This window comes from Crassostrea angulata, chromosome 10 (assembly GCF_025612915.1).
Source record: "Crassostrea angulata isolate pt1a10 chromosome 10, ASM2561291v2, whole genome shotgun sequence".
Lineage (NCBI taxonomy): Eukaryota > Metazoa > Mollusca > Bivalvia > Ostreida > Ostreidae > Magallana > Magallana angulata.
The window spans coordinates 33,997,421-34,012,940 of NC_069120.1; the positions used below are offsets into that span (position 1 = coordinate 33,997,421).

General features: G+C 33.8%; 2 protein-coding genes across 3 annotated transcripts in view; one reads left to right on the forward strand and one right to left on the reverse strand.

Annotated features, from left to right (window-relative positions):
* LOC128168018 (uncharacterized) overlaps nt 1-15,520 on the reverse strand; it is a 46,999-nt gene that overhangs the window by 21,957 nt on the left and 9,522 nt on the right. For both annotated transcript variants that reach the window (XM_052834074.1, XM_052834073.1), the window contains exons 7-12: nt 15,021-15,101; nt 14,469-14,593; nt 13,980-14,081; nt 13,360-13,437; nt 11,705-11,753; nt 11,394-11,564 (exon numbers count right to left, since the gene is read on the reverse strand). In XM_052834074.1, coding sequence (XP_052690034.1) covers nt 11,394-11,564; nt 11,705-11,753; nt 13,360-13,437; nt 13,980-14,081; nt 14,469-14,593; nt 15,021-15,101 — 606 coding nt within the window. The remainder of the gene's footprint in view (nt 1-11,393; nt 11,565-11,704; nt 11,754-13,359; nt 13,438-13,979; nt 14,082-14,468; nt 14,594-15,020; nt 15,102-15,520) is intronic.
* On the forward strand, nt 160-9,604 carry LOC128168019 (ribonucleoprotein PTB-binding 1-like). The gene is made up of 16 exons (XM_052834075.1): nt 160-354; nt 1,025-1,094; nt 1,224-1,445; nt 1,858-2,108; nt 2,325-2,507; nt 2,753-2,867; nt 3,211-3,291; nt 3,886-4,001; nt 4,277-4,330; nt 4,479-4,964; nt 5,118-5,171; nt 5,302-5,334; nt 5,521-5,574; nt 5,834-6,124; nt 6,392-6,490; nt 7,687-9,604. Exons 1-16 carry the CDS (start codon nt 160-162, stop codon nt 7,858-7,860), a joined length of 2,478 nt encoding a protein of 825 aa, XP_052690035.1. The 3' UTR covers nt 7,861-9,604.

A 15,520-nucleotide genomic window follows, 5' to 3' on the forward strand; every position in this document is an offset into this window, starting at 1 on the left:
CTTCATTTAAAAAAAAATCTATATAAAAATCACGAAAATCATGAAAGGCAGGGACGTATTATATACTTGGCATATACGTCCCTGATGAAAGGCTGACGAGAAGATTTTTCCGGATTTTTTTTTCAACGTCTCCAATTCTAACATTTACAACTCGACAAGATGGCGACGGCCAGCAGTGGTTCAAAAAGTCCAAATACTGGCGAAGAAACATCAAATAAATCACCAAATATGTCGTTAAATCAAACCAGCAACCCACCAGAGAAAACCACTGCTGAACTTTTACAACTGTCCATGGAAGAATTTTACAGAGATCGACCAATTTTGTTTAGCAACCTGCCAGCTTCTGCAAACGAAGTAAGTGAAAAAGAAAATGGTTTGTCAGTAAGACAATACGGTATTTTTGCATATGAAATCAGATCTACGGTAATTATTTTTGGTTGTGCATTACGAAATACTCATGAATAGCAAGATAATATGTGATAATATTCTGCAAGTAATGTTCAAAGATGGATTTAGTTTAAAGGCCAGAATTGGCAGAAATCAACTTTGTCTGCACATGTAGAACTACGTGACGCTTTTATGCCATATTTTAATGTTCAAAATAATCAAATATTCCGTTGCTCTAACCGTTTAAAGAAATTTTTAAGAGAACCATTGATATTCAATTTTGAAATGTCGGCGTGTTGGTAGCTGCAGGTCTGTTGCACCTGGTCTAAAAAATAAAATGAATGGACAACCTTGAAGCTTAAGTTCCTTGCATGGGAAAGAGTTCCATTTAAAGCGCACCAAAAATTGTGATAGTTTTGGATTGATTAACCATATTTTGACACAATTTCTGTACAAATTTTCAATTTGATTTGGAAGTAATATTATACTTTGCAATGATTATGATGGATAAAAATTCCATGCATAATACATTCATCTGAAAGTATGTAAATATGCTATGGAAATGGTGATGAGCTAGCTTAAAAAACATTTGTCATTTAAAAACATTATTGATTAAATATTTCATGTCTATTTTTAGGATGACTTAAATGTGCTGTTGGGAGCATACATAGCAAAAAGCATAGAAATTATACCTGGACAAAAGAAGGGTTGGTGCCTTTCCCATTCAGTATTAATCTTTAAATTTGGATTTTAAAAATTAAAATACTTTACCATTTTAGTTGTCTTTATACAGTTCAGAGTGTTATCTAAACAAATATGTGTCTTTCCTTTTTCAGCTCTGGTTGTGTTAGAAAGTGGATTAGAAATCGAACAGTTATTATTAGATTTACAAAACACAAAATTCCAGGACTGTGTAATAAGTATAGATCGATGTGAAACAGAGAAACTTTTGTGTTGTGCACATCTTCCAAGTGATTACACGGTGGAAAAGTTCCGAGCCCTGGTGGCTCCCTTCTGTGCTGTCAAAAAGTGCTTTCTCTACCGAAGTCAAACAACTAGTAAGTACATGCTCAGAAAACTCAGAAGTTTTCTGTGTTAACTCAAAAAGTTTTCAACAAATTAATTCCAAGATTTTTGAAAAACTCACAAAGTACAAATACATGCCCATGCATATGGACAACATACATGCGTGTGTATTAACATACAAACATTATTACCATTTATGCTATCCTTTTCATTAACTTAATATTAGCTAATTAATTGGAAATTCTATTTATATGTATGAAAATATTTTTAAATAATATATATTTATTCAGTATTGAAAAAAAAAATTTAAACATTAATTTTTCTTTAATTAAATTATTTTACAATATGTAAACACTAAATTGTTGTTTTTTATTATATGGTATATATTTATTTTATATGAAACTGTGTATTTATTCTATCACATTAATTTTCATTTTGTAACAGATGATTATAAGTGGTATGGAGTTGTGGAATATAGTGCTCCCTTGAGTCAGATTTCAAGCATCCGCACAGAACTGGATTGGAAAATGGTAGATGGATACCATATACACTGTGATTTCCTGGACAAGAGTCTCTCCTCTTACAGGAAATTAAACTCCAAGTGTTTGTTTGTGGACAATCTTCCCAAAGACTTCACTAACACCTCAGAGTTTAGGGATATATTTAGTGCATTATCTAGTCCACTTTACTGCCAGGTATGAAACCGTGGGCTGTAAATTTCAAATAGCATTTTGGAGACTTTATCAAACTGCTTTCTGTTCTTTAACAAAAAACCGACTAATTGTATTTTTTATTACTAAGAATTGAAATTGACAATCTTTAGAGTGACGATTGGAGGAAAAAAAAGTCATCCATGACAAGCTAAATTTCTTTTTAAAAGTAATTAAAATGATTTTTATTTTTGTTCAAAGATTGTGATGAAAGATGGAAAGTCTCTGGGTTATGGAATCATTGAGTACAAATCCTGGCAAGAGGCAGAAAAGTCGGAGCGGCATCTGAACGGTCACAGAGTTCTTGATGTACCCATGAGGATCACCTATTGTATCCCAGGGATCTCGGCCGTTACCATCTGTACTCGGCTGATGAGTAAATTTGTAAGTAAATATCGTAAAAATGACGCATATGCATCACTTGGGAAGAATATACAAACATATTACATGATATATAGTACTAAGCATTGAACACTCAAAAGTGTTTGAAAACAGAACTTTTTCATAAAAATAAAAAGTCTTAATCTTGACTTCAATTAGGTTATGATTATTATGAATCCACAGACTTGTTAGTTAGAGCTCTATCATACCCTTTGTATATATTAATTAACCCTTTGTTTGAATTACAGGATAACCCTGCTGAGGTTGTCAGTAAGCCCAGCCTGCTGCCAGACCCTGTCCACCCATGTAAAGAGTTAATATGTAACCCGCTTGTCCAGCGTTTGACATCACAACACCCTACATGTAAGTAAAAATGTGGAGACTAAAAATCTGATTCTCTGATCTTTATCTCCAATTCTCCTAAAATTATATTAATGGGGAACAGTTTTTAAAGTAAAAACAAGGTTGATAGTTTAATTTATACCAAGATAATGAAACATGCTGCAAAAATTGTCCAAGATTTCAGTAAATCATCAGATTTTTCATTATAAAATACAAACTAAATCGTCGAACTGTCCTCAAGATTCTGTGTCACAAAAATGTTGGTGCACAGAGACACATTCAAATGTAGGGAAAAACTGTACATTGTAAAAATAATGAATCTATTCTGGAGTGTAATTAATCAAGAATTTTTCAAAAACTTCAGTGATGAAAAAATTTGAAGAAGCCATCCAAAAGATGCATGGCACCTATGTGAAACAATTAACCTGCAATCCAGAGAAACCAGGTAGGTGCTAACAGAATGAAACATTTTGTATTATTATACTTTCATGTTAAATACTGAAATCTGATTGGTTAAGATGCAGTTGATAATCCGTTGATTACCCTCAGCGTTAGCAACACACTTAGCAACGGGTAACACAACGAATTGTTACATGCGCGTAAATCATGCGCGTATGGTTCGCCGTAGAATTCATGTCATTTCTATATAAAAGTAGTAAAAAATTGTCTAAAATTAAGAAATTCAGTATAATAAAATAAATAGTGCCTGTTTGAGAGGATAACAGTTGAAGTTGACACCCCTCGAAAACCATTGTCAACCTCTGCTTCGCGTCGGTTGACAATGGTTTCCTCGGGGTGTCAATTTCAACTGTTACCCTCCCAAACAGGCACTATTTATATAATGTTTAAATGAGTAGATAAAGATATAAACAATAGATGATGGATAACAGAAAGTAGAGGATTTCTGTTAACCTGGAATAAATTATACATTACATTATGAAAAATTACTTGTTTATTAATAGTAACATAAGAAATGAAACAGTTTGTATTTTTCAAGAATAAAATTAAATGCTACTGATACTGGCATTGTTTGTGACAGGACTACTGGGCCCCGCCCCCGCCGTGCCAATGAGCCCACTGATGACGGTCAATGTACAGCTGGGGCTGTTCATTCTGTTAGCATTCCAGCTACAACTCCAGGCTCCCACCAGTCAGGTCAGCAAATCTTTACTAAACCATATATCTATAAAGCTATGGGATTACTACGACTGTGCTGTAAATTTTCAACTGTGGACCAATCCAACCCAGACTGATTTCTTCTATCTGCTGATAGTGAATAAAGTTTTTGAAAAAAAAAAAATAATTCCTACATTTTTCCTGTGCAAAGTTTATTTAAAACCTAAATGTATAATGTATGGGTATTGTTCTGCCCCCCCCCCCCCCCAATACCCAGTTCTTGTACAGGTGTATATTTCCTATTGGTTTTTTAGGTTTTTGATGTAGATCTCGCAAATCTGATGTCTAAGAAAGTCAACAATAATCAGGTAAAAATGAATCATTTATATGAAGATCAAAATGATCAATAAGAGATTTGAAGTTCACACATTGTAGGATCAATAAGTGTAAATACTGTGTAAACATATTTCATGTATGTAATCTCTTTTGAAAAATTTTGCTGTTCTGTAATTTCAGTCAGAAAAGCCATCATTGCTGGGCGACCCGTATGCTTCCCAGTCCAACATTATTCTACAGAGTCTGTTGTCCAAGCTGTCCCCAGGGAAACCCAGCCAGCCCGTGGGTAGTTCCGACGTGAGCTCCATGCTGCAGTCAGTGTCACAAAACCTCCAGAACATGGACGTCAGTGGTCTAATGAACATCGGTCAGATTGCTGGACAGTTGGGGGTCGAAATGGGATACCCTGGGGGTGAAGCTACACCCCTCATGGATATGTCCTTAAAAAATTCCAAAGAGGGGTTATTAGGCGCTGCACCACCTGAGATTCTGGGATTGGTGCATAGAGGTCAACCACCCAAGAAGACCCTGTTTCCACCTGGGGTAGAAGGGGATGTCAAACAGTCCCTTTTGGGGGAACCTCCTCAGAGCTTGATGCAGGGCTGGTCATCGAGACCTGTCGGGGGAGGCTTGCTTCCTAATCCAGAAACTTCTCATAGCCACCAGGTAAAAATAATGAAGAATGACTAAAAAAATTTTGATTCTTGGAAATGTAATTCTTTTACAAAATGGATTAAAAAAACAAGATGGCAAATTATTTATATTCAAAATTTAAAAATTCTTGTACACATAGTTTTTTGACTGACATTTTTTTAACAGCAAGGAGGACAAGAAGAGAGCAGCGAGTATAATCAGTACTATGGATACGGCAGGGTAAGCAACTCCCACTCTGTAAATATTGTATACATAAATATCAAGATAGATGATGTCGAACTTTATGCTTATCATTAAGAGAAATGCTTTTAAAGAAGTTGTTATTAAGATGACATATTTCCTGTTGTAGGATGATGAAGGATATTACAGTTCTCACTATCAGGTATCGTATAATGATAGTCCAAGAAATATAAATTGTACAGTATTATTGAAATATTTGAGGATAAAAATTGTCGAACCCGACAAGCTTAAAAATGAATGTCCCTATTGCAACACATGCTGTAAAATTATATTTGGATTCTAGATGAAACCTTAATACATTGTCCATTTAATAACCTTACATTTGTAGCATCAAGGCAATCCCTACGACTACTCAGAAGAAAATTATGATTACAATGACAAGGTTTGTTTGCAGAATATTAAGTTATACTTTTTTTTAAACCTGTCCTTATATTAAATTTCTCAGTATAGAATTTTACATGTATCAAGATTCTAAGGATTCATTGATAAATTTAGAATTCAATAGGGAAAACAGATGTTTTGATTGCAAATTAACAATATAAGTGTACAATATACAAAAAAACCCCCAATCAGGATGGTTTACAAGTGAACATCCAGGTACATAACAAAATAGATGGCAACAAGTTCTGTGACATTTTTAGCGATACATGGACATAGCAGCTAAAGCAGCAGCCTATGCAGCCTACAACCAGCCTAACTATGCGTCCTACAGCAGTTACACTGGCCATGACGAGTCCTACAGCTCGGGATACAGCAGTGTGTCAGGCCAGGACTATGACGACTCTTACAGCTACGCCGCCACGGACTATGGCTACAGAGGTCACGGCATGGAGGCCCCACCCACTCACCACATGGCAGCTCCTACCCCTCAGTCTAACTACGAACCCCTTCATCCTCCTGGCACAGCCACGGTGGAGAGGCCACCCTTATTGGTGGGTTTGAATAACACTGACTTTTTACTATAATTCAATTCAATATCTCCTTTTACATTACACAGACTTTTTATGAAATTTTTATAACTGATATTTTTTCCAAAAAATGATGTAACATAGACTTTTTATGTGAATGAATAAAAAAATTTTTTCATGTGCTACATGTTTCATTTCTGTTTTCTTACAAAAGAGTACTGGTAAATTAACTTATTGTGCAATAACTTAAATGATTTATTTTAATTAATTTGAATTTTTGTTATTTTGTAGAAAAGGGATTATCAACACCGCCATTCAGTGCCAAGTAACACCTACAATGAACCAATACAGCCTCCCTCAGCAGCAAGGGCAGACAATCAGCCTCTACTGGTAGGTTCAAGAAGAGAAAAGGAGAACACATTCTTACGTGATAGCCAAGATACATTAATTCATCAAACTCCATTCTGTAGATGCTTAATACATGTATATGCAGTGTATAGGGAAAGACAAAAGCTGTAGTCAGTGAGGGATTTATTAGCAATCCTTATGCTGCGATCCCTGTGTCTGATTTGGGAGAAATTCTATAGTACTATATCTTCAGTGAACAATGCTGTACTTAATGATATGTCAAGAAATCAGTTATTAAAATTTATCCACATCTTCGCTAGCCAAGGCTTTTCGGTCCACTTTGCTCCCCGTAAACCCTTGGTGGATTTCATTACGAAAACTCGGTGACAAGCTCCGTTTTATGATTGGCTGCAGCTGCGAGTAGCTGATCCAATCGCAGTGCTTGTAAATATAAACTTTAAAAGAAAACATGTGTGATCTTTGGTAAAACATTCAGTGCTTTTAACAAGTTGAGACACAAGTTCTTGAGTACAGTGCCTCCCCAAAGGTAGTCTAACCAGATCGGTTTAAAAACCTATATATTTTACTGGGATTGACCATAGTTCTACAAAGTTGTCAAAGCTCGCGTGATAGCATGGGAAGTAAACATGGCGAATGTAGAAGTTGCCTATCCCGTTAGTATATACGTTCCTGCTTATGGTTATTGCTTTTAAAGGTTCAGTGAGCTCTTTTTTATTTAATTTCTTTGGTCCGCAATATTCACGACAACGATACCTGATTTTATGGCATGAAAGCTTTCATATAAATCGGCGACTTTTTCACCCCAGTACAGGTCCTTACAAAACACTATGAATAAAACATTCCGTGCTTTCCCTAGGTTATAACTTAATTCGTATTTAATAGCATCGTTAATTATGTTCCGATATTCGGTAGTCAACATGTTTTCAAGTTGTATTAATGCCGTAGTGTGTATATAACCTGTTGTTTAATTCGATTAAAATGTAAATATGCAAGGAGCGCAACTCAAGTTGCTCTCTAGATAGCGCCACAACATCACCAAGTTTTCGTAATGAAATCCGCCAAGGGTTTATGGGGAGCAAAGTGGACCGAAAACCCTTGGCTAGCGAGGATGATTTATCCCATTCTCTTCACATTGCTCTGCTTGAACAGTTAAAGTTACGGTACATGTTAATGTTCATGTAGGTGTAAAATAAATGTTATTTTTCAATTTTTTTCAGAAAACACCACAGGGGCAAAAAAGAAGTTTCAATCATCTGTTACCTCCCCCCGAGCCCAGTCCGGAGGGGGACTATGTGGGCCAGCACTCTCAGGGCATTGGGGGACACTATGCCGCATCTTACACCAACAAACGACAGAAAGTGTCCCATACAAGACTTATGATGCAATACTAAGACCAATATCACCATTGGACGAGTCAATCCACTACAGATTTTGAGGGAGACTTGATTTTCATTTGATCTCAAATTTAGTGTGTACTGTGATTGCTAAAGATTACTTAGATTATAAATTTGTTAAGTATTTTTGTTAGGTATTTAACTATGGGAGATCAGACCACTAAAGCAAATGAGCATATTTTCTACAAGATGAATCGTACAGTGTATTTTGTTTTATGGAGTGCCAACAAGACACAACCATTCCCTCTCCTTCTGTAGTGCTAAAGTTCCCTCTAATACAGAAAGTGTGCCATCTTTTCTTGTTACAAGGTTCAGATTTTTTTTTAATGATTTTTTTTTAATATTAACCTTTTTTTTTGAAAAACAAAAGGTCACACAGAGATTTATGACTACACTCTGTTTTATTTGTTCTTTGTTTTAAATGGACGAGATGTTTAACTTTGTTTGTGAAGAGTGATCATCTGAGATTTATTTCCGATACTGAAGTATACAGTATATTTCTAATACACAAGGTGTATATTTTGTTAATGATTAAATTATTACGGTCAGTTATTAGATTGTACTTGTGTGTATGTTTTGTAAAAGCATCTATATATACAAACACTTCCAGGTATACAAATCTACATACTACATTCTACTATAAGCCCATTTTGATCATTTGTATAAAACTGAAAAAAATCCATGTACAAATCAAAGACGTATTTGACAAAAAAGATTTTTGTTAAAAATAAGGTTGTTTTAATGAAATGTCATCAACCTGTCTCTAATATCTGTAACTTTTTAAATTTCTTTTCAAAATCCGTTTCATTTTTATATTTTATTCACATACTGTCACCAGGTGGGAATCAATAAATGTTGTATAGATGGAAACTTCATTGTGTAAATGAGAATATGAATTTGTGTGATTTAATATTTGTGGTGAAGTGAAAGTTACATAGTGTTAAAAAGGTTATGCATGAATATGGAAGAATTCATTCATCTGAGGAACATGGTACTTTCTATTTCAATAAACCATGTGGCACGTTTTGAAAAAAAACCACAACAAATTAAATTGTATTGGGTAGTCGGTAAGAGAGTACGGTATTCAGATTGGGAGAAAATTATTTAAGTTCATCAAAACAACAATACGCTTACTGGTATAGTAGGAGACAGTTCATGTCATGCTAATGATTTGTTCTCTCTCTCCCTTCTCTCTCTTTCCTTCCTCTTTCTCCCTCTTTCCTTCCTCTTTCTCCCTCTTTCTCTCTCTTTCTCTCTCTCTCTCTCTCTCTCTCTCTCTGACTTGATAGAAACACCTGATTGAAAATTCTAGGTTGATTTGTTTCTTAACCTAAAACAGCAAGAATAAAAATAATTGGTGAACAATGAAAAGTCTGATAAAAAACAGATTTCAACAATTTTAGTTTTATAAACCTTTTACCTCCCAAACCTAAATATTGTTATCTCAAGAAAGATTTATCTTTGTCATGTTGACTGTTTGGTTCTTGTAAATAAAAATAAACTTTCCCTTTTTTAAAACACTTTTAACACAATGTTTTTGAACTGAAAAAAAAATTGTACATAATATAATGTGCTGTATGTTTTAATACATGTCAAACAATGTTACATTTCTCTTGTTTCTGTAATCATGCTTCGAATATTTGTTAGGGTGCTTGTGAGTGTTCATTTTCTGTTAAACTTGGTATATTTATAAAGAGGATGAGACTGTCATACATTTCCATTAAATTCAGCAGTATAGTCATATTTGTTTCTGGGTTTTTTTCACTTTTCATTGAAAACATGTACCGGGGTACCAGTATACAGTTTAGGGGTATTTTCAAATATTCTTCTTAGATTCAAATTTATCAGAATCATCATAAACTTTGAAGTATGTTGGGTAGTTGGTTGTCCAACTTGATCCAGCAAGATGAGAAATGTTAATCAAAGTACTGAAGTACTGAAAGCCGGGCTCTTTTGGTGTGTCTTTATGCATATTGTGTAGTAAAGACTGAATCTCTCTCTCTCTTTCTCTCTCTCTCTCTCTCTCATGCCTTTAATGTCGGCAAAGCATCAGAGAGCAACCAAATTTTGTAAGCGGCTATAAACAAAAAATAAGTCTGTCTAGTAGAAGTTAAAAGTTCAACAGTTGCTGCCTTAAAACAAGCATTATATATTCAATCCCTGTTTCTTCATCGTGCAGCAAAGTAGTTCATGGAAATTCATGCGCATTGTATGTGTCCAAAATGCATAGTAATGTTTTAAAAATACTTTATTAATAAGAAAACTAAAAAAGATAGACAATTCATTCAAAATTTAAAAAAAGAAACAAAATGACAACACTTTTGACAAAACGTGGCTCTTTGTGTAACTATTTGGTATAGCGGAAGCTTTACCTTGACGCTGTTTGGTTTTTTGTTTATTTGTGCTATTTATAGTAACATTTGCGATCGGCCTGCCTATAGCCAGGACTCGCTTTCAGCAGAGCCCGGCTAAAAATGGAGCATACTGGTTTATGACATACCGGCCGGTACATGGATTTTAAAAACATTTTGTTTACCCGTGTTCTAGTAGCTAATATGCTTGGAAGATTTGTAATATTTTTGTAAGATGACACTTAATGTCAAGCTTCTGATTCAATGTTCATTGTCAACAGATACAATATTGCATGGTTCAAACTCAATTGAATATTTTCCAACATAAGAAAAAAACTACCAATCTATTGATGCATAAAACTTTATCTTCATAAAATCATTCATACATTCTATGAAAGGGTTTTTTTTTAAAGTGAAAAATTCAATGTAAATGCAAATAAGTTTTTTGAATAAACAGTGTGCAACCTACATGTTTATAGATTAGAAGTTAAGTAAATGTATTTCAACAAATTAAAAATTCTAGGCCTAAAATTCCAGTTGCCTTTTATTCAACTCGACCTCCTCCTCAAACGTCAGAGGAGTCACTTTGTTACACCACCTGTGTGAAGTTTGGCTTGATGTGCCTAAATTGCCCTCCGATGGAGAAATCTAGTAAAAAAACCACACCAAATTCCAATCAGAGTTTGAGATTACAAGATGTGCAGATAAATTATGTAACAATTCATTTATGTGGTAGGAAAGAAAAAAACCTTCGGACCCAACACTCCTTCAACAGAAAATAAGTTTTCTCATTAAATGACTTTGATTAACAAATTGAAATCCTGTTATGCATATTCAAAATGCCCACCGTAAATTAAGTACATTGTACACCCCCCTAAAAAAAGGAATCCTTAAACAACTTAAAGGCAAGGAAAGATTCTTGCTGGGATATGACCAGTAAAACCTCTTACTTGTAATCAATGCTATTAAGTCAAAAATTGATTATCCTTTCAATATTTTTTGATTTAAAAAAAAATTGTAATGTGTGACAAAACAGCCATTGTATTTTATGAATTTGTAAAACCACATGCAAGCATGCATAATTTCAGACTAGAAAAATAAGTTTGTATCAACTTTTGAAATAACAGACCAAGCATGCTATGTGTATAGAATGAAACATTCAAATAAGAGCTCACAAACCTGCATTCCCTCATCTTTCTCCATAGGAGTCATCAAGATCATGACCAAGCCAATAACCGTGGTCAACCCAATACAACCCAGGACCAGGTACTCCAGGGTGGGGCTGCTTACTCCCAGGGTCAGGAGGAGAGGCAGTGCCTGCATCAGGCCAACGGTCAAGGTGGACTGAATCTTCATGGAAAATTTTTCAAAACATCTTCTATCATTATTATTTCTGACAGAGAATCAATGGCTTTCAGTTAAAATGATATATTAAAAAAACAATGAAACATGATGAATTATTACAGTGAATATGAAAATTTACCCGGTACCTCAAAAAATGTATGAATCTCTGTTTTTCGGCTCCCCCAAGTGACAGCTCTGTAAAGCAAATGTTCAAATTATCATGTTAATGACATTTGTACAGATATCTTATAAATTTTTGTCTGCCTGGCTGTCAAGAGGTAAACTTGTATATCACTGACAAAATTAAAGTCAACTAGTGGGTATTGCTTTTTTTTTTTACAAAAAAAACACATGTCTCCCCTTCTCCCCAAGGATTGTAATATGGGGCAAATTTAACAATTGAAAAAGAATGATGTCCACTATATGTTACCCAGACCCAGACAAAATTTTATTATTTTTTTCTTAATTTGACCTTGAGTAAAACATAGTCAAGGTCATATATAAATCAATAGTACACCTAAGTGTATTATAATTGTTCTTTGTTTAAAGTTTGAAGTCCTTCTGTCAAAGTATATTCAGGAGTTTGACCTCATAATAAAATTTTTGATGGCGTGCACTCCTTCTCAATACCAGCTAACTATGTTCCAAGTTTGAAGTCTTAATGTCAAAGGGTATTAAAGTTATGACCCAGACAAAATTTTATTATTTTTTTCTTAATTTGACCTTGAGTAAAACAAGGTCAAGGTCAAATATTATTCAATAGTACACCTAAGTGTATTATTATTGTTCTTTGTTTAAAGTTTGAAGTCCCTCTGTCAAAGTATATTCAGGAGTTGAACAATGAAGTTTTTTCTAATATGACCTTGAAATAAAAATTCTAGGTCAAGGTCAAAATTTTTGGTAAGGTTCAACTAGGTTATATACCATCTATCCATTATACAAGTTAAAAGTCTGTATGTTAAAGGAGTCTTGTGTTATGGTCCAGACAATATTTTTTATGAAAAGCTTGACCTTGAAGAACAAAATATGTCAAGGTCAAAACTTTTGGTGGCGTGCACTCCTTCTCAATACCATCTACCTATGTTTCAAGGTTGAAGTCTTAATGTCAAAGGGTATTTAAGTTACGGCCTAGACAAATTTGGATGAAGAAGAATAAGAAGAAGAAGAAGAAGAAGAATAAGAAAGTCCACAAAAACAATATGTCTCCCCTTTGAAAGGGGAGACATAATATTGCTTTCAAGTGAAGGTATACTATAAAGCATACAGTAAAACTCATTTGGTACAAACAAGAATATAGCGAAATCTCGGATATAGCCAAGTTATTTTTTGAGTCCTGCATAAAATTCTTAACAAATCTTTGCCAAATGTTATGGTTGTAATGAATTTGGATATAATGAATTTATGGATATATCGAACTGATTTTGAGTCCCATAGAGATGAGTGATGACAAAATTCAACATTTTTATAACAAATTTCCTTTCAATTTATAAAGTTTGAACTTTCATTTAACATAAATATTTAAATGTATTTTTATTTTCTCATTAGTTCTCTCAGTTCAATTTACAATTTTCTTTATTAAAGGTATCAAAAGAAAGTACTTTCATTCTAAACCTCAATTAGCAAAAATTGTAGTCCGGTGAAAGAAAGCATGTATATAAATAGTGAATTGGCTATGGAAAATGGTATCAAACAAAGAACTGGTATGTATAGTTAATTAAAGACATTTTCCAACATTTTCAAGTGTTAGCTAGGCAACAACAGAAAATACTTATATTCATATGACATGAACAAACTGACTTACTTGTATGGTCTCAGTAGAATGAGAAGTAAGAAATATAGACCAGTAGCTGACAACAGAATCAGGCACTGGACAAATACACTGTAATCACAAATTAATACATTAATCTGAATGTGCACTCTCCAGCACAGAGAATATGGTTAAATATTTTGCAAAAAGGCCAATTAGTATGTTTAAAGGTAAAGTTTAATAAATCATATATGCATATAAAAAATGCAAATCTAATTAAGTCTTGAAAGGATTATTTTATATTTGTGAAGGTGGGATGAAGGTTACTTGAAACCAACTTTTAGTTTGCAATGACTTAATTTCGTGATTTATCGGAGATAAACTGGTTTGCGACGAATATTTTTCGTGACCATGTTTTAACCGCACTTGTTTTGATATAACACTATACAGCAAAGACTATTTTGCTGCGTTAAATATTTGCAACGAAGAGGCTCTTGTGAATCTTGCGAATATTTTTCGCCCTCATATAAAAGTTGGTTTAAAGTAAAGAACTCTTTTTAAAATCACTAACTTTATTCCTCTTAAAATTAATTGAGTACTGAATGCATGGGATTTCTTTTTTATTCAAGCATATAGCCAAATATACTGTGTTTATAACCACATCTATTGCTTACCTAAATGGATAGATGTCTGTGACTGCAATATTTAGTAGCTTCCTTAACATGGGCAGTGCCTCCCAAAAGCAACAGCGTGATCGATAAGACTCGTACAGTGGTCTGAGAAGAATCAGAATATACATTTTTCCAATGAAATGAAAAAAATATTTTAAAAAAATGAAATTATGATTTTACTACTTTTCATAAAGAATTATTTCTATTTGTTAAAGAATTATTGAAATTTGAGGTGTTTTTATTCTGCATTTAATTATACCTCAAAGTGAGTACTGTGATGTACCTATACCAGTGTCTAATTACCGGTAATAATATCTGTATGAGTACAATCAATAGCTCCTTTATAACGCTGGTTCTTTGCAGTTTACAATAAAGAATGATTCCTTGTGGCAAGCACAGTGAGCATCACATAGATATATGGTACAGAGGCCAGTGATGAATAGATGGACATTAATGAAGGACGGGGGAGCTGATACACATCTAGGAAATCACCTGTATTGTTGACTGATGGTTGACAGCAGCCGCCATCGCCTCTGTCTAAGCGACACAAAGACGGTGAGAGAGGGAATCAGGAGGACAAAGAACAACAGAAACAGGGTCCCGAAAAACTGTAGGTTCTGTGTGGGAGAAATGTAAAAAATACTTGAACATGCAGTGAAAATAATTCCATTTTCCATATCTGAAAATAATTCATCAACAGTGAGTAATGATCGAGTCTCCAGTTTTGTATATGAAAATATCAAAATATGATGTCCCATACATACTTCATCAATTAAACAAAGAAATTCATTTTAATTGTCATATCACATTAAAACATATAACAAAGTGTTCCAGCTTGTAAATTTCAAGATCCCCTTCGTGATATAACTAATAAACATGACTATTTTATGAGCCATAACTATCTAGGGAAAACTAAAATTGTTGAATTACACAACCAATAAAAGCAAATTGTCTTTATTTACATTGTATTCTAAAGAATTGATTTTCCTGTCAATTATCTCTCTCATTTATCTTACGGTATATTGAAGCTTGTCCATTACCTACCTGGAAAATCACATGGGTGCATGATTCATCTTGCAGGTAGAAAAATACATTGTCTTTTTCATCAGTATTAAGGGTTACTTTCTGTGTTAAATGAGAACATAATGAATTATAAATGTTGCTTTTTCAACACTCCCAAAAATATACAATGCTATATTTTCATAAGTGACAGAAAAATGTCATTCTGAAATAAGAAATAGAGACTTTCACTCTTTGACAGATAACCAGTTTTCTCGACATACCGGTACAGTAAAACATCTTATAACAAATTTACACACTGATACAGATCGAGAGGTCATTTTCATTTCCCCTTATATTTAAAGTTTTGTTATGAACCTATCTGATATACAAAAATCTGTTTATAATGAACTGTTTGTCCCTGGCACTTGTCAGTAAAAGTGTACCAGTATATTTCTTTAGAAAATAAGAAAAAAGTGCATAGAATTTGCAGAACTTATAACATGTCCACATTGACACATCTTCGCCAATAAGTACAATGGTTT